General features: G+C 44.7%; 1 protein-coding gene across 1 annotated transcript in view; it reads right to left on the reverse strand.

Annotated features, from left to right (window-relative positions):
• FGF12 (fibroblast growth factor 12) overlaps window positions 1–20,295 on the reverse strand; it is a 219,344-nt gene extending 199,049 nt beyond the window's left edge. Inside the window, exons 1-2 of the mRNA XM_030954697.1 lie at window positions 20,226–20,295; window positions 19,975–20,115 (exon numbers count right to left, since the gene is read on the reverse strand). Of these exons, the coding sequence (XP_030810557.1) occupies window positions 19,975–19,987 (13 nt within the window). The 5' untranslated portion in view covers window positions 19,988–20,115; window positions 20,226–20,295. The remainder of the gene's footprint in view (window positions 1–19,974; window positions 20,116–20,225) is intronic.
• Window positions 20,296–20,506: the final 211 nt, after the last annotated feature.

Here is a 20,506-nt window from a genome sequence, read left to right on the forward strand (position 1 = left end):
TCTAAAGGGGGTCCATGCTGCAGGATGAGGCATTTATTTATTACCAGAGAGAGTGAACTGTCAATAGATGTGAGCTGCTGGTCTCACAGGCGAGCTGAAGCAGGTGCAGGCTGCTCTTAGGGCACGAATAAAAAGCTTGTGCATGAAAACCCTGCAAAGGCAAACTCTGCAGGTGTGAATTTGCAAATCTGTCCCATTAAATTAGAAGGTTTTGGCTCAGTGTGCTGCAAAAATACACACAGGCACAGACCCCTCCCTCCCCTTCTCTGGGCAAAGCATAACACACTTTCCTTCATGCTGTCCCAAAAGTAAAATGGTTTACGATCAAAAGCCCATGCTGCTTCAAACTGAAACGCTGATGAGGCTGAGGATGCTGATACAATGTGCAAGTGACAATTGCAGAGCCCCAGCAAATTTCTGAGGCAGTGACTCTTCAGGGCAGGGAACATCACATTCTCAATCCCATTTATGGTGCTAGAATAGCATCACAGCTATGTTAATTCCCAGGCAAGGAAATTATTCTTTCAGAGCGGAATAAAATAGATTTCAGGGTTATTTTGGGAGTTCAGACCAGGGAATCAGTTGATCACCTCTCCCCATCCCCCTGATATTTCTCTCTACAGCTACTGCCTGTCCTGACATCAGAGCAGCCCAGGCTTAGCAAACACCTATGCCTGATAATCAAACTCCACCAACACCTTGGAAACCTGTGAACCCTGTGCTGCCAAAGCCTGCCTGACTGAAGTGCATGACCTTCCTCCAGGGCAGGAACCATGTGCTCCCCCAGCAATGGGCACTGCCCACACACACTCTCCCAGCCTGAAACTCCTGTTTCATTCCCCCAAGCCACTGCTCCATTGCATAGCACAGGGGTGCCAGAGCCAATAATGCTAGAAGAGAGACACTTATCCAATATGGAATCAGATCAACGTAAGCCCATTACTTTCCACAGTGTTTGACACTGATCTGCAATTAACAAATCAATTAAAAAATTATTTTCCCTTCTTCTGACAAGAAACAAGCTGTCATCATCAACAATGTTGTATCCTAGTCTCTAGGACTTTCCAAAAGAGCATAAAAGGCTTGAGGAGAAGCAACTCTGAAGCATCCAAGAAGGAAGGCATTTTTTTTTCCTATTTCAGGGCAGATTTGGCTGGTATTGACCACTCAAGGATGACTTCACTTTCTAAAGAGTCACCTGTGGGACACTAATTTGTTTGACAAATGAGACTCGGTGGGGGGCAAAAACACAAACACACATACAATGCCAAGGCAGTGCTTAGATCCACATTAAAACTTCTCCAAAGTGCCTAGCTGGAAAATAGGCTTTCACAGATCCATATTCTGTAGGACAAACAATGATTTTGTAATTTCTTTGACCACACCATATTGCATATTTTAGCAGACCTAAGCAATCTCATGATAACCACACAGAAGAATTGCTGGAGCTCAGCACCTGCCCATCAGGGTGTCTTAGGCAAACTGCTTGCTGAGGCAGACATTTGAGACTCCACTTAAAATATATTTGCTTTAGCAAGGGTTATTCCTAAACAATTAGTGCTACTCTCCTCAAGGTTGTACATTATTCATTTAGCTGCTCTGAGGCACCCAAGGAGGATCCAAGACGTACAAATGTTATGGGCAATTCAAACTCAGGGCAGGGATCTGATGCTGTTCTCGCTCTCCAGTAAAACTCTGCTGGCCAAAGGCACCCAAGAGCAGCTCGTGAGTGCTCAAGCTGCACAGCACAAATGCATGGGGGTTTTTAATTTTTCCAGTGTGCCATTAACTGCAGTGACTTGTGTGCTCATCTGCTTGACCTTCTCACTCTAAATCCCTACGATAAAATTGCAGTAATTTGTGCTCCTTACAACCAAACTTGACCCTTCTCTTCATTCAAACCAAGTGCATTTTAACAGCAGCTCACTGGGAATGCCTTGGGACACTCAGGTGCATCTGCTGTGGTTCCTTCTCCTCTCTTAGGCAGGGATAGGAAGGAAAGCCACACACACACACACAAGGCACTGCTACTCTGAGGGGCTGCAGAGGCTCAGCAAAAGGAAATGTCCCTTCTACTGACTACAGCCCTCAGCTCAGCTTGGCTTTGGTCAGTGATTTGCAGGTCCCTCAAACATCCATCTCTGGCTGTCCCCACACTTTGATAAAGATGGAATTGGGAAGAAACCATCCTGCACGGGACAGATAAGGATACCAAATGTCTGTGTCTGCGTCCCACTGGGCATCCCTGTTACTGCCTGGCAAGCAGGATGGCCTACAGAGGAGTGAAGGTCTGGGTTGTCACCTGTTTTCTCAAGTAACTATGCAAAGACTAAAAGGAAAGAAACTCTAGATCCATCAGATACTTTTCAATATAATCCTTCTGTGTAATATGCTAATAAGCATAGTTCAAAATAAATCAATAAACCCAAGTAACCAACAGAGAAAGGAATTTCTTGATGACAGAAACATCCATAATTGTCTTGTTGGTTGAGCTTCAGAAAAGGCCTGGCAAATCTATAAATAGCTATACATAGTGTTTCCTATCCAAAAACAAGAATAAAGTGGGAAGGCAAATTAATCAGTAAGGCTGGTGCCCAGTGACTCGGAGTGCTGGCACACTTTTCTGTCATTCACACAGGGCCAGATACAAAGTCAGTGTCTACATGGTTAAACAGCTTTCCAGAAGTAGAGCTGGCACAGGGCAAGGCAGCCGTGGGAGTAGACTCTGCTGTCCCACAGCACATGTCACAGAGCTGACACTTTTGATAGCTTTTCTCTCACAGCTCTGTGCAGCAGGTTTGTCCCACCAGGACTGCAGATCTGGGAGAAGGCAAACCCTGCCAGCACAGCCCCACATGCGGCTCTCACACAGCCAGGAGGGAGAAAAACTCCACAACCAGGCCAGCATCCCAGCCCCACCTGCACACCCCAACCTCTGCTCAGGGGCTCCTGACCAGGCATTCCCACGAGCAATGGGGAGCTGCCACAGGGCAACACCTCCAGGGCAGCTCAGTACAGACCACTGTCCCATGAGACCCTGGGCTAGGAAAAGCCCACAATAAACGTGAGATTGCACCAGCTGCATGACTGGTTTTGCAGCAGCAGGAGCTCCCAGGAGCTCTGCACTGACTCAGGTAGCTCAGTTTGTAGCCCAGAATAAACTTGCTTTTCTGCTGCCCCCATGAAGAAAGGGCCACTGCCCACACTCAGACTGGAGCTCAACCCTTTGCTTTTAAGACACCACCATGGAGAAAGTATCCAGGGTTTAACCTAACACTCTATCCATGGTCCTGACAACCTACAGTCCATGCAGGAATGTACTACAATAACACTCTCATGTCTACCCTAAGCTTCTGACTGGTTTCTAGGTGGAATTTAACAAAACCAGGGTTTTTCTGGCTTATACAAGAAGTAGCCTGTCACCCAGGTAAAAGCACTGAAGATAACTAGCCAGCAGCACAGATCTACACAAATCTAAGAAATAATTTCTTATGGCATACATTGCTTTTTGAAGAAAGCACACACTATAAAACAGTTCTTATCTTGAGCCTTTTCCTTCAAGTTCTGAGAAGGGTCTTAGTATTTGTTTGTTGCTTTTCAATACTATCTGAGCAGAGATTAGACAGCAGCTGATGTTGTGAACACTGTGCATACATCTTTGAGAAATATCCATCTTCCATACAGAGCAATCAACCATGAGACACTGAACCACTGAGAGTGAACAGTTTCAATTTAGAGTAAAAGCAAAAACTAAATCTGCTCAGATATATCTGTTATTTTCTAAATTAAGTGTAGGCTTTCAAATAAATTACACTTCATAATAACTGGGGACCAGCAAAGCTGTATTATCTTTTCACAAAGTATCCTTACATGTAGGCTACAGAAATAAACACTGTGATTTGAAATCTCCTTTTCTATAACAGGCAGGAGTATCACCTACACATAGATAATTCTGCATATTTCCATTTCTACTAATTTCTCAGGATCCAAGGCCCTCCTTACTGAAAGGCACACCTTAATGAATGTGTACTCACCTCTCAATCTCTGAGCAGTTCACACCCACCTCTGGCAAAAACACACCTTTAAATCTGCATTATGTAACCATTTCCCTGTACTCCCTGATTTTCCAGCAGGTAACTTGTTTTTGAAGTTGCAGTTCAAAGGCTATCTATCTTTGAAGGATGGGCCATGCCTCCAAAAGCCCAGCCTCCATGCTCGCCACCCTGAGCAAAGGCATTGCTCTGTCCTCAGAGCAGCCCTCTTCTGAGTTTGTGTTACTCCTTCAGGAAGCCTGATGCTTGGAGGAAAATCAAAACCCTTGCAGGCACTGAACTCCAATTTATAAGGACCACAGTACTCCTATGGGAATGCTCAGGCAGGTAGAAAAAGAAAGTGAACACCCTAGAGATCTAGCTTTCCCTGAACTCCACAAAAACCTTCATTTAAGACTAAAAACCACATCCTTTAATCTCTGTATATCCACTGAGATATTTACATATGGGTAAATAGCAGAAAACATCACATTTCCTTAAATGATTCCCTAAACCAGGAATCATATGTGCTAAAAGCAAGCATAATTACTGTGCTGACTTACTGCAGCTCCATTTCTTTATGCCAAAGGGGCGATAATATCCTCACTCAGAGAGGTCATCTGCATATGAACCAGGGCCACAGGTGCTTCCTCAACAAGCCCCCGACTTTCTTTATTACCACTATTGAGAATTGTCTTTTGGATTTCTACCCCCACCCCTCCAATTATGCAAGAACAACTCTGCATTTCCAACAATGAGACAGTCTCATCTGGGTGACTGCAGTGAAGTATCATACAGGGCCAAATAAAATGTTCTGCCATCTTCAACTAACCCAAAAATAGCTGAAGAATATTTTTAGTAAGTTCAGCTGCCTTTCCCTACTAACACACTGCTTCAAACTTGTGGTTCACACCCCCATTCTCTTATTAAGGGAAAGTCCCTGGAGAACTACATCTTTCATATTGCAATAAGGAGTCTCCCTGCCGTTCATTAGAGATATGAATTTTCTGATGTTCTAGCTCAGAGTGTCATGGAAAAGGTGTTTTACTCCTAACTGTGCTAGAATGAGACTTTTCCTAGCACTTTCAAGGGTGACCTTGAGTAAGTGGCTCTACTCTGTGCCTCATTTTCCTTTGTAACACTGATGAAGCTCTTGGCTTCCTTTTTGTAGCACTGATACCCATAAACGCAAAGAGCTATGCAACAATTTAGTGTTGTAAGTCACAAAGGCTGGCATTTCACCAGGCAGGCTGATTTCAGGGGAGGAAAGATTGGAGTCCAGCTGCCAGACTCAGCTCCAGAAGCCATGTGGCATTAGGAGAAATATTGAAAGCTATGAGAATGAAGTTTTGGGCTCCTTTGACAAAACATGAAATGTCACATGAACACGTGCCACCTGAACACCCTTGAGATGCTGATCTAGGTTTAAACAGAAGAATCAAAACAAAGCAATTCCGTGCTGATGAAGTGGCTTCAAGTCCCACAAATCCCCCATTCCATCTTTTCTTAGTCTGGACAACTGCTAGTATTGAAATATTTCAATTTTTTAGGAAATAGGTATTTCAAAAGTTATTCAAGTCTCTACCAGAGCTGAAAGGCTTTGCTTTTGCCAATGTTTCTGCTTAACTCCCAGGACAGTTACTTGGTGAGCAGCAGCACCACCACCATAAGGAGCTGCCCTTGCTTGTTCCTAACCGGGCTTTGCAACAGAACAAAGTGGATCATTTTCAGAAAAAGATTTTGGGTTCTTTGGGTTCTACCCTGTATTGGTGTTGAATAGCCACATAATTCAAACAGACAGTATCAGGAATGGAGCATTACAGTACCTTGGCTTAAGCACCAGCAGCATAAAAAGCATGAGAGCCTGAGATGTTGACTTGAGATGTGCCAATTCTATTGCAGGCACAGGTGGGAGTGCCAGGACAGGGGTGACAGCAAAAGTCAAAGGGAACATGACAAAAATACAGGAAAACCACCCATCAATACAAGTGCTTATTGATTTGGGCCTCTCAATGGCCATTTTACACTTTTATGTAACTATGAGTGGTGTGCCCTGTCAGGGTTTGGTGAGATGGACTCCCTGACCTCTCTGAACAGTCCCAAATACATCCATCACCCACAGAAACAGCCAACTAGTACCTGAGACACCTCAAATTAAAACAGCACAACTCTTCTTCTCCTGCCTTCATAGAAAGGTGATTAAAAATAGCCACCTGTTAGAACAGACCCACAGAGAGCCCTGGGTATTTACCTCCAGCAAAGAGCCATAAGAAAAAGAAAGGAAACAATTACCCAAAGAATAATGTTCTTCCACATCATTTCTCTATGTTAACTTTTCTATTACTTCAAATATTTGTCTTTGAAAATCTTTTTCTGCATGAAAAATTAGATTTACTGTGCACAGAACCTTTACAGATTATTAAGCCAAACCAACTACACTATTTAAAACTTAAAATATGGTCACTATAATAATTTCATAAAACATGTAGATCTTAAAATTAAGAGTGATTATATCCACAATCCATAACATTTTCATGGCTCTATAAAAATTCTCTGATATTTTAAAGTATTAAATGTTTTATGCTAGAGGAGCTCTCTCTTATCCCAAGGATTTCAGTCCCACCAGGAAGAGCCTATCAATTGGCTCTTTCTAGTAGGAAAAATATTAGCAATGTCTTTTACACAGAAGTCTGGTGTACCCTGAAAAATGGTGCAAACAAATGAACAAGTCCTTCAGTCCTGGTTAATGGAAACGTTACGCGTGCAGGACAAACCACGAAGAGGATAAAACGTGACGCACTCAGCGTTTGGTCACATGCACTCCTAACTTCATTTACCAGTCAAGGGAATTTTCATGTGCCAGGCTCACAGCAAACCAGCTATAATACAATTATGGGACTGCAATCTTCTGCCATCCCAATGACTGCAAGACTGTACAGCAAGTATTGGAGTTGACAGCACAGGAGGAGAAAAAGATGTTATGAAATACCAGGTGATTAGCAATTGTAACAGAAATGGGACAACTATGAGGACTGCTACTTCTGTCCCTTCATCTGCGTTTCTGTAATGATGTCCTTCTGTGAGAGCCCAGATCAGCCTAGAGAACACAGCAAACTTACAGGAACACTTCTCAGACCCCATGTTTTCCTAGGGCCTCTGCACCACCATCTTTACTAGGGACAAGGTTAGGGCTGACGCACAGCAGGGACATTACCACCCTATGAGACCCACGTCAGGGCACTGCCTAAACATACAGCCCTTGATAACAGGTAAGAAAAAAACCCCACAGAATACAAGATGTTACAATAGTGAACACCTGGAAGGACAAAAAAACAAAAACCAAAAAACAGAACAGAGGTTTCCTTGTCTAAAACAGGTTCTTCTACAATCTTCAACCACCATGTAGGCTGCTGCAGCCCTATGCAATGCCTCCAGGCCCAACACTATGATCTTACCCACAGTTACTGAACACTGCTCTCTCTGTTGCTGAACTGGTGAAAACCTATTGGGATTCATCATCTAAGAAATAACTAGTAAACTTCAACTTGGCTAGTCATGATGGCAGCTGGCATGGGATGCATCTCTCCAGTTTAAACTCATCTGAGATGTTTCAGAGAACAGATGTGAGCTATGAACTTCAGAAAAAGGTGCAGAGGGAAGCTAACATCACCCCACCAGGCTGGGGGTGAACATGGGCTTTAGTGGTATAATGGCTCAAAGCCTCTTGGATTAGCAGGAGAAAACAAAACATCAGTGCCCTGGTTTCAGGGCTGCATTATGCACCAATCTTCATTCCACTGAGCAGCACTGAAGATTTAAAAGCAATTTCAACAATTTTTACAATTCAGAGGCAGGATTTAACCCAGGAGTCCTGCTGCTCTGTACCATCCTCTTCCTTATGACCATAAAGATGATTTTCCCAAAGCCCCCTGAGCTCTCTGGCCAACAACACAACATCAAGAGCTGGATCCAGTCACTCCCAAATTGTAAATGCTGCCCAGGCAAGGTCTCAGATCAGCACTGATCTAGCACTAAAGCCACATTGGGTTCCTGACATTACTCCTACATAAGAAAATGAAGACTTCAACCGCAGAGCACACATCAACACGTACTGTCCAGACAGCCTGCGACCAAGTCCAGAGCCAAAGTCAGTCCCCATGCACACTAACCAGAGTTCTGTAGTCATTCTTTCTTTATGAAATACAGACATAAGGGGCTGAACCCAAGTGATTTAAAAACTGGTGTACTGAACTTGGCACAGCTGTGTAAAACTCTGGCTCTCCATCCCCACACTTTTTTGCCAGCATGGGTTGAGCTGAGAGCCAAGGGGTTTCTTTTCAGAGGAGCACGAGCTGATTTATTGCCTCATGTAGCTGTAATTAGCCCTTCCAGGAACAGAACTGACAGTCCAATATGTCTTTCAGCAAAAAAGAAGGATCCAATATCAGACCCATCCAGGTTTGTCTTATATCAAGCAAGTTCACTGAGTTCACTGCCCATGCTGTGATATTTCTGGATTGCTCCATCATTATCTGGGGTCAGAATTAGAGACAAGCTGATTGTATTTTCCCCTCAAGGAGGTACATGAGATTTTCAATTCATTACACTCAGGGCATGCAGCAGCCATTGGCTGATAGCCACCTTGGTCACCATTTCTGGGGCCAAGCAGCATCACTATAAATATATGGAGTCCATAGCCATCAGTGCCAGCTGGGGCTATTCTGGGACATGGGGTGAAAGCCACATAGTTCATAAACCAAGAGAGCACAATGTGGTTTGAATGGTGCTTTTTCGGGTAAAGCTACAAGACAATCTATCCAGATGAGGTCACATCTTCATGGAACGAACCACTTCACATGGCCTTGCATGACATTTGAGCCAATAACAATTGGCAAACAATGGGCAGAACATTTGCAGCAGGGACCTTCTGCACTGAAATATGTGATATAGTCAATTGTAACTCTTGAAATTTAGAGATCAGTTCTGTTTAACTGTCCTGGGAAACCTAAGTTTTAAAGCTTTCAATAACTCATTACTGTTTGTTCATAGTATTAATAACAGTAATATAACAGTAATTAATAATATTTTTCCCCCAAGGAAGTAATTTCCAAACAACTTCAAACCAACATGCTATTTAGAACTTAAAATCAGTATTTTTGAAGAGAAGAATACACAGGCTTTTCTGATGATGTATCTCTCCTTTCTGGCAAATAGCACTGTGTCTGTTTTACAAAGGAAGATGAAATGGAAACCTGGAAACAACCATTTTTCCCAAAAACTTAAGCTCCATACTTCAACAGAGAGAAGATGTGTAAAGTTGATTAGGGAAATAGTACAAAAGCTAAAAACAGTGATAAAGCTTTATGGTCCATATGTACCTCCACCTGGAAAGGCCTTAAAAGCATCCCATGAAATCCCCAATCCCCCAGAAATCTGTAAGAGCTGGCTATTGTGATACCTCCTTCCAAAAACAGCACACAGTAAAATTGTTTATCTTGCAAACATGAGTTCACTGTCATTTGTGCTGTTGATACTGCCACAGGTGCTGACAAACTCTTGTGACTCTCAGGCAAGATCCACCAGAAAGTGCAGAGTCCAGGAAACCCTTGACTGGCTTGGATAGTAAGGGAACTATTGGGTCTCATCCAGTTCAGCACAGAAATTTCAGAAAATTGGATTTTCTGCAAAATAGATCTGATTTTTAGGCAGCTCCATTGCAAACAGAAGGGAGAAGAGGTAGATGCTTAACTTCAGTGTTCCTGACAGACAGACAACAGCCCCAAATGTCCTGCCTTAGGCTTTGCTAGAACACTGACAGAACTGATCTGAAGGTACCAGGGAGGGACTGAGGTGGGAGACATCCACCTACACAGTCTCAATTTTCTCAAAGCCAATTGCCCACCACAGCTACTTTCAAAATCAGCTGGAGCCACAGTCAGGACATGCTCTGTTTGGTTTGGATTACCAAATCACCATGCAGCTTCTGGGTAATAAAGCTGACTCCAGAAATACAGTAACAGCCCTGCCTTGGAGATTACTGAGCATAAACTCATGCTTCACATGAGCATAAATGCATTTCAGTGGTGGCAATGACAGCTTTAACAGCGCTGAGACTCAGCAAGACTCTTCTGGATTCACTGCTCCTGAAAACCTTTCAATAAAAAAGGACCTGCCTGTGTTTTGATATATACAGCAGAATGTCTATAATGGGCCATCCACCCAAAAGTCCCCACTGTTTGGCTGACTAGCACAGCACAGAGCACTGCTTGCACTAGAAGATCTCCCTGAATGCAAAGCTCAGCATCAGCCTCAATGCCCTGGTCTCAATTTCACAGACAGAAGAGCACGAGGTTAAATTCTGCACTCAGATCTGCTGTCATCAACCTTAGGGCGGTGCCACAGAAGGGACAATTTAACCAAAACCAGTATTTTCTTACTATAAATAATTAAGATTTTAAACACGCTCTGTTCTTTGTCTCTGTATACTGCCCACGGCTGTATGCTTTAGTATGTCAGCTTGTCCTCACTATTTCTGGGAACCTTCTAATCAAAGGGGGTGAGAAATTCATCCCTAATGCCTTTATTTTCCCTTTTTTAAAGAAAGAAACAAACAAAAAAAAACCCCACAAAGTCTTCCTGTTCCTGGATGTTGATATTTTTTGAGAGGGGAATGCACTAAAAGCACCATTTAGGTTTGAGAGCCTGCAATGCATGTTACTGAGAGATGAATCATGCAAATAAAACTGACAGGTAAATCTAGATATCCAGCACTATGTTTAGTAGCAATGGCAGAGACATGTCTCAGCACAGAGCCACTTGTTGTAAGTGCAATTCATAGTCATTTTTAAGATGGGGTGGATAATCTGACTTTTGAAGATACCACATTGTAGTAATGACATCCTCTGAACGGGGAGAGACATGGTTCTCCCAGGAAAATCCTGGGAAGCTGTGTAGAAGCTGTAGGAAACAGAGAAAAATAATTCAAACAATTATCTCTGTAACCATTGTTTACAGATATGGTTCTCCAGAGTGTACTATTCACAGTTCACCAATAGTGTAACAGAAGATTCCTAAAGGCCAATCAGGTCTCAGGTCCACCATTGTTTCTATAAAAACTGTAGATTTCTAATAATAAAGTGTCTTTTCATGCCTTCTGATGATAAAGTCTCTGTATCACCTTTAGCTGTCCCCAATACCCCTTCAGTGATACCACATAGCAATTTTAATAGCAGCTGCTAACACAAATGCCTCAAGGCTATATAATTTGTACCAATAAAGTAAATTGCCTTCCAAGTGGCTGGAAAAAAGTAAAAGGTAAATAAGCCACAAATGTTTGTTAGTTCACCATCCTCTTGAACCACACAAAATGACTTCTTCAAGCCTTTACTTCTTCAATAGTTAATAGTCGAGGTCTAAAGGCAGTTAAATAGGTCTTACACCATATCATCAGTGTTATTTCTTTGTTTTCAGTTCAGTAAGGCATTAGAGACCTGGCCTTTACCTACTGACCAAATGAGGCATTTACCTCACCACTGCAAACCAAGAACAGCTCCACGTACTTCATTTAAAATCTTGACTGGAAGAGAAGACTCAGGACAGTAATTTTTAAACTTCTCTGCTGACTCCCCCAGCACTTCTCATATTGCAACAAAATGGTTATAATTTGCAGTATGATATTTCTCCACTGGGGCACACTGATAGGAATAACAAGTTTAAAAATTAACAGATGACTTTGTCAATGCAATTATTTGATAATGTATGGCACCCGCTAACGGGCAGTCTCAGAATACCAGGAGCGCTGGTCAATACTAAAAGGGAATGTGAATTCAAGGCCAGAAAATATCTTAAAAGCTCAGATTCAGCCTTCAAAGAGATCAAATAAGCTGGAAATACTATAAAAAGCAGGTCTTGCTGAGGAAGCTTATTCTACTGTCAACCCAGTTATGCCGCAATGGCTTGTAAGTATCAAATTAGGAAATCCAAGTCTCTCTTCATGTATAATTAACTTTTTTTCCCCCTCCATTTACTGGAAGGTGCTGGATTCTACATTTTTCCTCATTTTGGCATTACTGCTGTTCCCCTGTCACTTACAGTATGGTAGAGCCACTAGCATGTATAAGACTGACTTCAGAGCCATTCTAAAGGGGCAGAGAAATGAACATTTCTGCATCACAGCATGCACAGTGTGTGCAAAGATTCTCAAGCAGAGAATTAACTCATACTCTATGTGCTCTCCTTGAAAAAATTCAGAAAACTAAACTGAATCTTAAAATAATATCTATGATGGAATGATAATTCTGCATATCTGGAATATGTTGGAGTTTGCTTCTTATCTTTTTAAAGCCACTGCTGCAAAATATTCGTAACAAATTTCATACTCAATGAAGTGCTCCCCCAAAATATATATTCAGGACTACACATCAATAAAGGATGAGGCTCTGAGGGCTGTCCTTCAAAGAACTTTATTTCACTCTGCTCAATTTCATACAGGTTTGATCTTTCAAGCTGCACAGACACCTGTAATTCCACTCCACCCCAAACAAATCACAGCCAAACAACCACCACCACATCTGGATCCTGCTCCTCAATACCCCAAGTAATGATAAACACAGAAATAAGAAGTAGAGACCAGAGTGTCAATGACAGAGCGAAGAGGCAAGGTCCACAATCTGAAACCAAAGAGTTCAAGCTCCTCAGTTGGGTCTTGTTAGAGACCAACATCAAGTGAAGATCCCTCAGGGTCTCTAGTTCCATATTTGCTTGCATAGTGGGATCACCACACTTAAGCACACCCTTCCTCCCAATAAACTTGTCTGCCCGGACTTGAAGAGAAAAATAACCAATGATAGCCCTTTGCATTGGAGTAAGCATTGCATACAACTCTCAGTGGCCAGATGGGCCTCAGTCAACATGAAGAGGTCTTCCTGCTTGTCAGCCTCTTTTGGAAATAGCATTAAATGCCAGGAAAGTGTTTTCGCATTAATAATGCATTCCCAGTGACTGAGAAGGAAGGCAACTTTCCCTCATTATACCAATAAGAAATTCAGCACTTCTGGAGGATTTATGAAGAAAATCCAAGTAGCTACATTCAGCAAATTAACCTTACCCATTGAAGGCTGATGGCAGATAAAGCCAGCCTTAAGCCAGCCTCCAGTGGGGGGATGAAACACAGAAGGAAGAAGCACAGCTCAAGGAAAAAAAAAAAACCACAGCTTTCCAAATTAGAAATGCTGTTCCATGCTTCCCTGATTTCTTGCTTTGCACATGCTATTAAAAATAGCAAGCAGAAACGCCTTAGTTCTCCTCTCCAAGTGCACATCCTGATGCACACGCAGCCTCCCTCGGCCGCGACGCGCCGCAGGAGCGCTCCACGGAGCAGCCATCATCTCCAGCCACAAGATCCCTACTGAAACATGATGACACCAGAAATGGCTTAATTCAATCTGAAGAGAAAAGCCAGAGCTTTCAATGTGCATCCCCCACAGAAGTATCGAATCATAAGGTTCATCCAAACCCGAGACCTGGGAGAAGAAACTCAATGAATTAGCCTGGTGATTTGTAGTCTTATTGACTATAAAGAACTCTTTGAAAAGGCAGGGATACAGGAGTTATATTAAAAGGAAACATCCTTGTATCGCTGACAGGAAAATAGTCAACTTTTTCTTCAATCATTTTAAGCATAACAGCATTATTAAAGTCTTTACAATTTGAGTGAAAGCATTAATTACTATACCCATCAGGAATATTTTTCATTGTCAAATTGCCTTTTACCATGCTAATAAACACCACGATTTGCATGTAAAAATTAATAATGTTACCTCATTTATAGGTCAAAATACACAGACTAAAATAGTTTCTGCAATTCTCCCTAAATAACTAGCTCTTGCATATCAAGTTTTATGGCACATTAAAAATGAGTGCAATTCAGACAAGATTTGAATAGCTGAGTAGATAGAGAGGGAAAGATAAGAGCAAATAAGGAAAATCTTCTGGTAAGCTAAGCCTCAAAAAAAAAAACTCACCAAAAAAAAATCACATTTTTTTTAAATTTCTGGACCCTGTGTGACCTAGGGATGAAACAGCTGTATGCAGGTCATTACTCAAAGTACCCACAGATTATGCTTCCAGCCACTCTGGGTATAAATGGTATGTCAGAACAACTGAATGCTTTAAAAAAAATTACTTTCAATTACTCTTGCATTTCATTCAGTCCAAAAGCAACATCCACAGTTCCCACGTAGCTTGTGGAAAAGGGTTGAAGGATTTGGGTATTTTCATAAGAGACTGATGACCGAGTCTTGCATCAATTTTTATAAGATTTAAGACTATTATTAGGGTCCTCCTAAACCTTTGTTTAGTAACATGGTGGGTTTGTTGGTATGGAGGACCATGAGCATGGCCCTTACTTTTCCTGCCAATTACCTGCTTGAGCATGTTAGAGGTCTGTTAGAGCACAGATGCTTCCTGGGGTACCACATATACTTCCCTCAGCATCAGATTGGCTTGGATGACCCTTCTCATTCAGAAGCTGCAGATGCCCACCCACAGTATTTCAGCAGCTATTACATGATGGTTAATAAAGGTATTGGACTCCTACCTGCTCTTCTAGGTGGCAGCAAATAGCCAAGGTTGGCTCATTTTGCCAGAGCCACACAGCAACCCAAGCTATTATCTTTGAGCCCTCCCAGGACAAGTCATATTTGTGTTGAGTTTAATGTAATTTCTGAAGCAAAGGGAACAGACATTTCTTCTCCCCTTTCAGAAAAGCAAGACTGCAGTGCTAACTTAGTGCCTGACATTCCACTCCTCTTTTGGTGGAGTCTGAAGCACAGCACCAAAGTAATCTTTCACAGCACCCCACTCCAGCCTCAGGGCTAAGGTGATAAGGCCAGGCAATCAAAGTGCTCCCCTGCTATACACAAAGCTGGTACCTACATTGAAATGCACAGCCTGGGGCATGGGGGAGAGAGCAAAAAAAGATCAGGCCATTTATTTACCTCCCCAAATATGCTTCCCTGTGTCAAACTTCAAGCAGCCAGTTTGAGAACTGCTGGCCTCAGTGACACGCCCTGGATCTCACACAGCACATCACTGCAAAGGCTGAGAACATGGAGCTGCCTCCTCCGTGCAAAATGCACTGCTCAGAGAAGCCTCTGACCATCTTGACAGAGATGCAAGCACTCCCCGAAAAAGAAAACATTTTTGTAACAAAAGCAACAGTGCCACTGTTTTGTTTGCATTACAAACAAGCTCCTAAGGTGTCTTGTGGGACACAGACTTTCCCAAAGCAATCTGCACTACTGCAACACACATGACAGTATGTGCTGCAGACTCACCTCCAACAAACACAGGACAGGTCAGGAAGGTGTATTATGGGGTACAGTTTGATGTGGGCATCTCAGACAGCGTCAGGACATGAACTATGTCTTGGATCTTTAAGATCTCTCCTTTGATTGTTGAAGAAAGCCACAGAGGTGGGAACATTGCACAGTAACCTCCAGAACTGCATGTTCTCACTTGCCACCATCTCTCACCTTGTCCACAAAGTCTGTCTTCAATCCTAACATTCACTGGCTCTTGTTGGGTTTTGATCGCAAGTTCTTCAAGGTGAAGATTCTGTCCTTTACAGGCATAGCACGCAGGCAGCTGCACAGAGGAATCAGGCCCACAACGCTGGGGCTGGACAAGGAGGCTTCAGACCACCTCTGGTGGGACAAGATGGTTCAAACCACTCTGCCCATTCTCATATCCACAAGACAGCACAATGCAAAGAGCTCAAACCTGTTTGCCAGTCCCAGGAAGGGGAACTCCGTGCCCTGAGTAAATGGGATCTTACTGCTTAAGGCCTTCCACTTAAAGGCCTGAACATCCCATGTCTATGAACAGCAGCATTGTGGCTTTTCTACAAAAAGGAAAAAATACTGCTCCCAGTTTTGTGACTGGGAAGAGAACATGACTCAGGTAGCACTACTGTGGCAGCATCTGCCTAGGACAATCACACTGCAGAGATGTCCTCTGCAGACATCTCCTCAAAGCCCTGCTGCTTTGGGACCCTGAGCAGAAGAGAGCTGGAAGGACAGGTTCCCTGGCTTCTCCCACACAGCCTCCTGAGCACGAGTCTAGGGGTCCTGTGGGCAGACCTACTGCATGGAGAATGTCTCTCCAGCAGGGCAGGACCATGGCTCAGGGGACTGACAAGAGCATCTCCACATCTCAGCTAACATGCCTTAGCTTTGCTGTCCCCATAGACCAGCTGACAAGAAGAAGTCCTGCTGTATTTCCTAGCTAACAGCATTCTGCCCAGCCACCCCAGAGCCACCAGTGCCCAGCACTGACTTCCAGGGATAGCAGAGAGCACCAAGAACTGGCTGAGCCTCTAAGGAAGGCTCAGGCAGGCAGCCTGGCCCTGCCTCTCATACAACATTGACACATCAAGACCCCAATCCCCATCTTCAGGCAAGATAAAACTAGTAATCTGCGTTTTCTAGCAGTGAGGGAGAACGTGATTTCTGTGTTTTCAGGAGTACAGAAAAGGATACTGCACCTTCAGAGGAGGGGAGCTGTCCCTGCAGCAAGGCCAGCCTGCAGTCCCTCTCTACTCCATCCAGAAGCCCAGAGATTCCACACTGTGCAGCTTGACTCTTGTTCAGCTGATTTCTTTTCCAGCCTCTCAGTCTGAACATCACTGCATGACGTTCCTTCCTCTGCTAAGCATCTTTCTAACTGTGACTGAAGAATCTGGCAAGTGACCAAGTATTCTTTAACCTCCACATTAACTATTGTTAGCTTTGGCAAAGCCCAGCTCCCGGGATGCCTGGTGTGGTATCGCTTACTGCTGCAGCCCACAGGAACTGCTGTAGTGGCGAGATTCAGGGAACAGGGATCAGGTAGCAGATGCAAAACAGAGCTCTCACCCACGGTGCCCTGCATCCCCCACTGCCTAATGAGCTTTGGGAACAGCTACAACTTTTAAGCTCCTTACTTCTGCAAAAGGTTTGGAGACAGTGAATGTGCAGAACAGAGTCAGAGAAGCTGTAAGTTAGATGAGGCCAAATGCTACTTTTAGATCACCAAGATGTGTTGGTAACTTTGCAGCTCCATGGAGTGTTATTTATCTTTTAGGCACGGAGGAGATCGAGATGTTTGGCTCTAGCCAGCTTTGTCTGCTGGAAGATGGCACAGGCTGCACCACCTCCTCAAACCTCAACAGAGCCCTCTTGGCTTGTACTCTTACTGCTACATTCCTAACAGTAAAGTCCTTAGTCCCACATCCCACTGCACAAAAACTAGGATATGTCTTTCTCCCCTCATTCTCATGAGTAAGCCCAACCAGTGAAATCAGTTATGGCTGCTCTAAGCAGTGCCAGAGATGGTTCTTTAGCCCATTTTTTACTGCAGACTGCGGGCTTTGCAAAGCACCAGCCCCAGCGATATTCAGACAACCAAGTTCTACTGATGGCAAATCCTGTGCAGAAATGTCCACAGCACTCATCAGGGATAGCTGAATTCAAGGACCAGACGGCAGGTTTTCTTAAACAGACTTTATGTTGCTTAATATAGCACACACTCTTCCTCAGTATCTGCACAACACTGAGTTGGAGATGTTCTGAGATTTGCACTGAGGAAGACTGGAGAGGTGGGAGAAAGGCTGCAGGAGGAAGCATTTAAAAAGCAAGAGATGACTTTGGAGAAGCATCATCTGCAAGCAACAGTCTCCTAACAGAGGACTCGCAATGCAGAGGCCTGGTTAGTAATGAAAACAAAATGTAAACCAGTGCATAGTCAGGCTATGCAGCTGCAATTCTATCCAGGATTAGCCTCAAAGGCTGAAGATGTGAAGAGTTTAGTCTGGCTCATACCTTTCCTCTGGGGAGGTGTCCTGCATTGTGCCTCACTGTACACCTGCACAAAACTGCTCTGTGAGACCCGTGTACCACGGGCCTTCTTGTGCCACTCCAACACTATCCAAGTCACAAAAACTACTTCAGTGCCAACACAACTGGATCCCTGCAGTGAGAAGACTTCCTTTGCCTTCTCACGTCTTCATTGAGATGCCAAACTTCCTTGTATATTTCCTTTAAGATCATCCCTGCTTTGGACCTGTCTCATTTCAGTACCTTGATTTCTGCTGGGTTGCTCTCAACAGCCCTTCTTTTTACATAGATAGAGGAAACCCAGAGAGTATTTGTTCCCTTCCTCTACCCCATGAAGGAAAATCTCCAGTAACAGCAAACTGCTCAGAATTTTTTTGCATCAAAATGAGTATTGACTCTTGGCCATGCCTCATTCCCACTAGCCCTTCCACCAAAGCCAAGCACCCAGAAACAGGGACTGCTGTGGAGCTGATAAATACAAGTACCAGCAGCCCCAAAACCTGCCTCAGCAGACACTCACAGCCAATTCAGGCAGCAACTGCAGCATAACAGTCACTGTTTGCACAGAACAGGAGTTGGGCAACCCTCCTTCTGCAGGTGCTTTTGCCATCAGCTACCCGGATCCTTGTTTTATGGCAGCTGTTTCCTTCCTGCTCCCTGCACAACTCCTCCAGCTACATGAGCTCCATCTGAAGTTCCACGGAGAGCCTTTTGCCTGCCCCTGTAGTGCACGACAAGGCACACAGAGTGTCATACTAAAGTCACAGTCCATTTGTTTCTCATCAAGGCAAGTACCAACAGGACATTCAAAAGGCAAAGGTGGCCATCTCAGGTTAACTGTGAAAACAGCATGGAGAGTACAAAAAATATCTCTAGGGCTAACATGACTGCTGTGAGCTTTTTAATTTAAGTAAAGTCTTCGCAGATACGCCTTCTTAAGAGGTACTTACGTGTTCCCCAAGCCCTGGTATGTTTATTGATCACTGCCCACAAGAAACTGTACTTTATAGGACATACTGCCTCCTTATGATTGAAATAGCTTCCTTCCTTAATCAGCATATAATCAGATATTCCCACACAGGAGAACTATAGCCCTGATTGACAAGATAGTTACAAAAATAAACCTGTGGTTTAAATATAGCTTGCTCGTCTCCCTGGAAGGTATGTAGTATTGTGTTATACAAGTCTACCATAATTTTCCTTGAATTAATATAGTCCATATTGCCCCACTGCCCTGATCACTATCAATTAAACTGCTCACAGATTTGTGTTGTACAGGAGAGCTGGCAGCTACGTTGGGTGGGAATGGCAACTCGCCTTTCCTCTGCATGGACTGACTTACCATCAGTACTTCATTGGCAATTAACACGTACAGGCTTTGAGTTCACGTACCAGTTGAATGTGTGATTTCCAATGCAATTGTAGAGGTGGATAGGTAAATAAGTGTGCAGGACCACACAGCTACGTATGGAAACAAAACGCATATGCTCAACCTGAAGGGATATACATGGATGAGATATCTCTGTATGCAAACACACAAGCTAGCCAGGCAAGATTTAATTGTCTTCTCTTTCTAGGGTGGACTGTTCAATAGCACAATACTCATTGCATTTCTTCTAATCTATCAGGATGTTCTGATGTATTAAATATGCAATGTAACGAGGGCAGAGCTCTATAGCCCTGATCTCGTTTTAGAAAAAAAGAAAAATGAGATTTATTTTTTTAAACCCATTCTAATCATAAAATGCTTTTCATCTGTTAAAAACCTCCCCATTGCTGACTGGCTAAAAATCATGGGACAGACCTCATATTTATTATGCAAATCCTTAGCATTAAGAAAACAAATCACTAACTAACATCTGTCTCGCCCTAAAGGAAAATAAATTTACAAAACCAGCCAGCTCTCCCCTCGCTCCATCGGCAGCGGGCCGAGCAGCCCGCGGGCTCGGCAGGGACGCTCCCCGCGGGTGCTGCAATGTCCCCAGCACAGCGGCAGCCTCGGCCGCCCGGCCCCGCACCAGCCCGGCCACTGCGGTCCTTCCGCCGCCGCCCCCCCGCGCCCGACCCACCTTTCCCTTCCATCGCGGAGCCTTGCGAGCGCCGGCAAGTTGCGGGAAGACGCGCACCCTCCTCAGCCGAGAGCCCGGCGGGCAGAGCCGGCCGCCGCTGCCTCGCTCCGCGGTGGGGACGGCGCTGTCACAGCCCCGGAGCTGCAAGCAAGCAAGCAAGCGGCGGGGGGGACGGCGTGAGCGGCCGGGCCCCCCCGGCCCCGCGGCGCGGGGAGCGGAGCGGGGCTGGGCGCGGGGGGAGCGCGCGTTACCTGGCGGGAGCTGTCCCTGGCCGAGCGGTGCTGCGGGGGCGAGTGGCTCCGCGGCCCGCCGCGCTGCCTGGCACCGCCCGCATGCGCGCCCCGCCCGCGCCCCGCGCCCCGCCCCCGCACCGCGGCACCGCCGGGCCCGGCTGCGGGATCCGCGCCGCGCGCCCTGCGCGGCTCCGGCACCGGGCGCGCACGGAGAGCGGCAGCGCTCGGGTGCTCAGCGCGGGCACCGACAGCGCCGGCGGAGCCGCCGGGCCGGGCCGGGACCCCGCAGCCGTGCGCCG

Source organism: Camarhynchus parvulus, chromosome 9 (genome assembly GCF_901933205.1).
Source record: "Camarhynchus parvulus chromosome 9, STF_HiC, whole genome shotgun sequence".
NCBI lineage: Eukaryota > Metazoa > Chordata > Aves > Passeriformes > Thraupidae > Camarhynchus > Camarhynchus parvulus.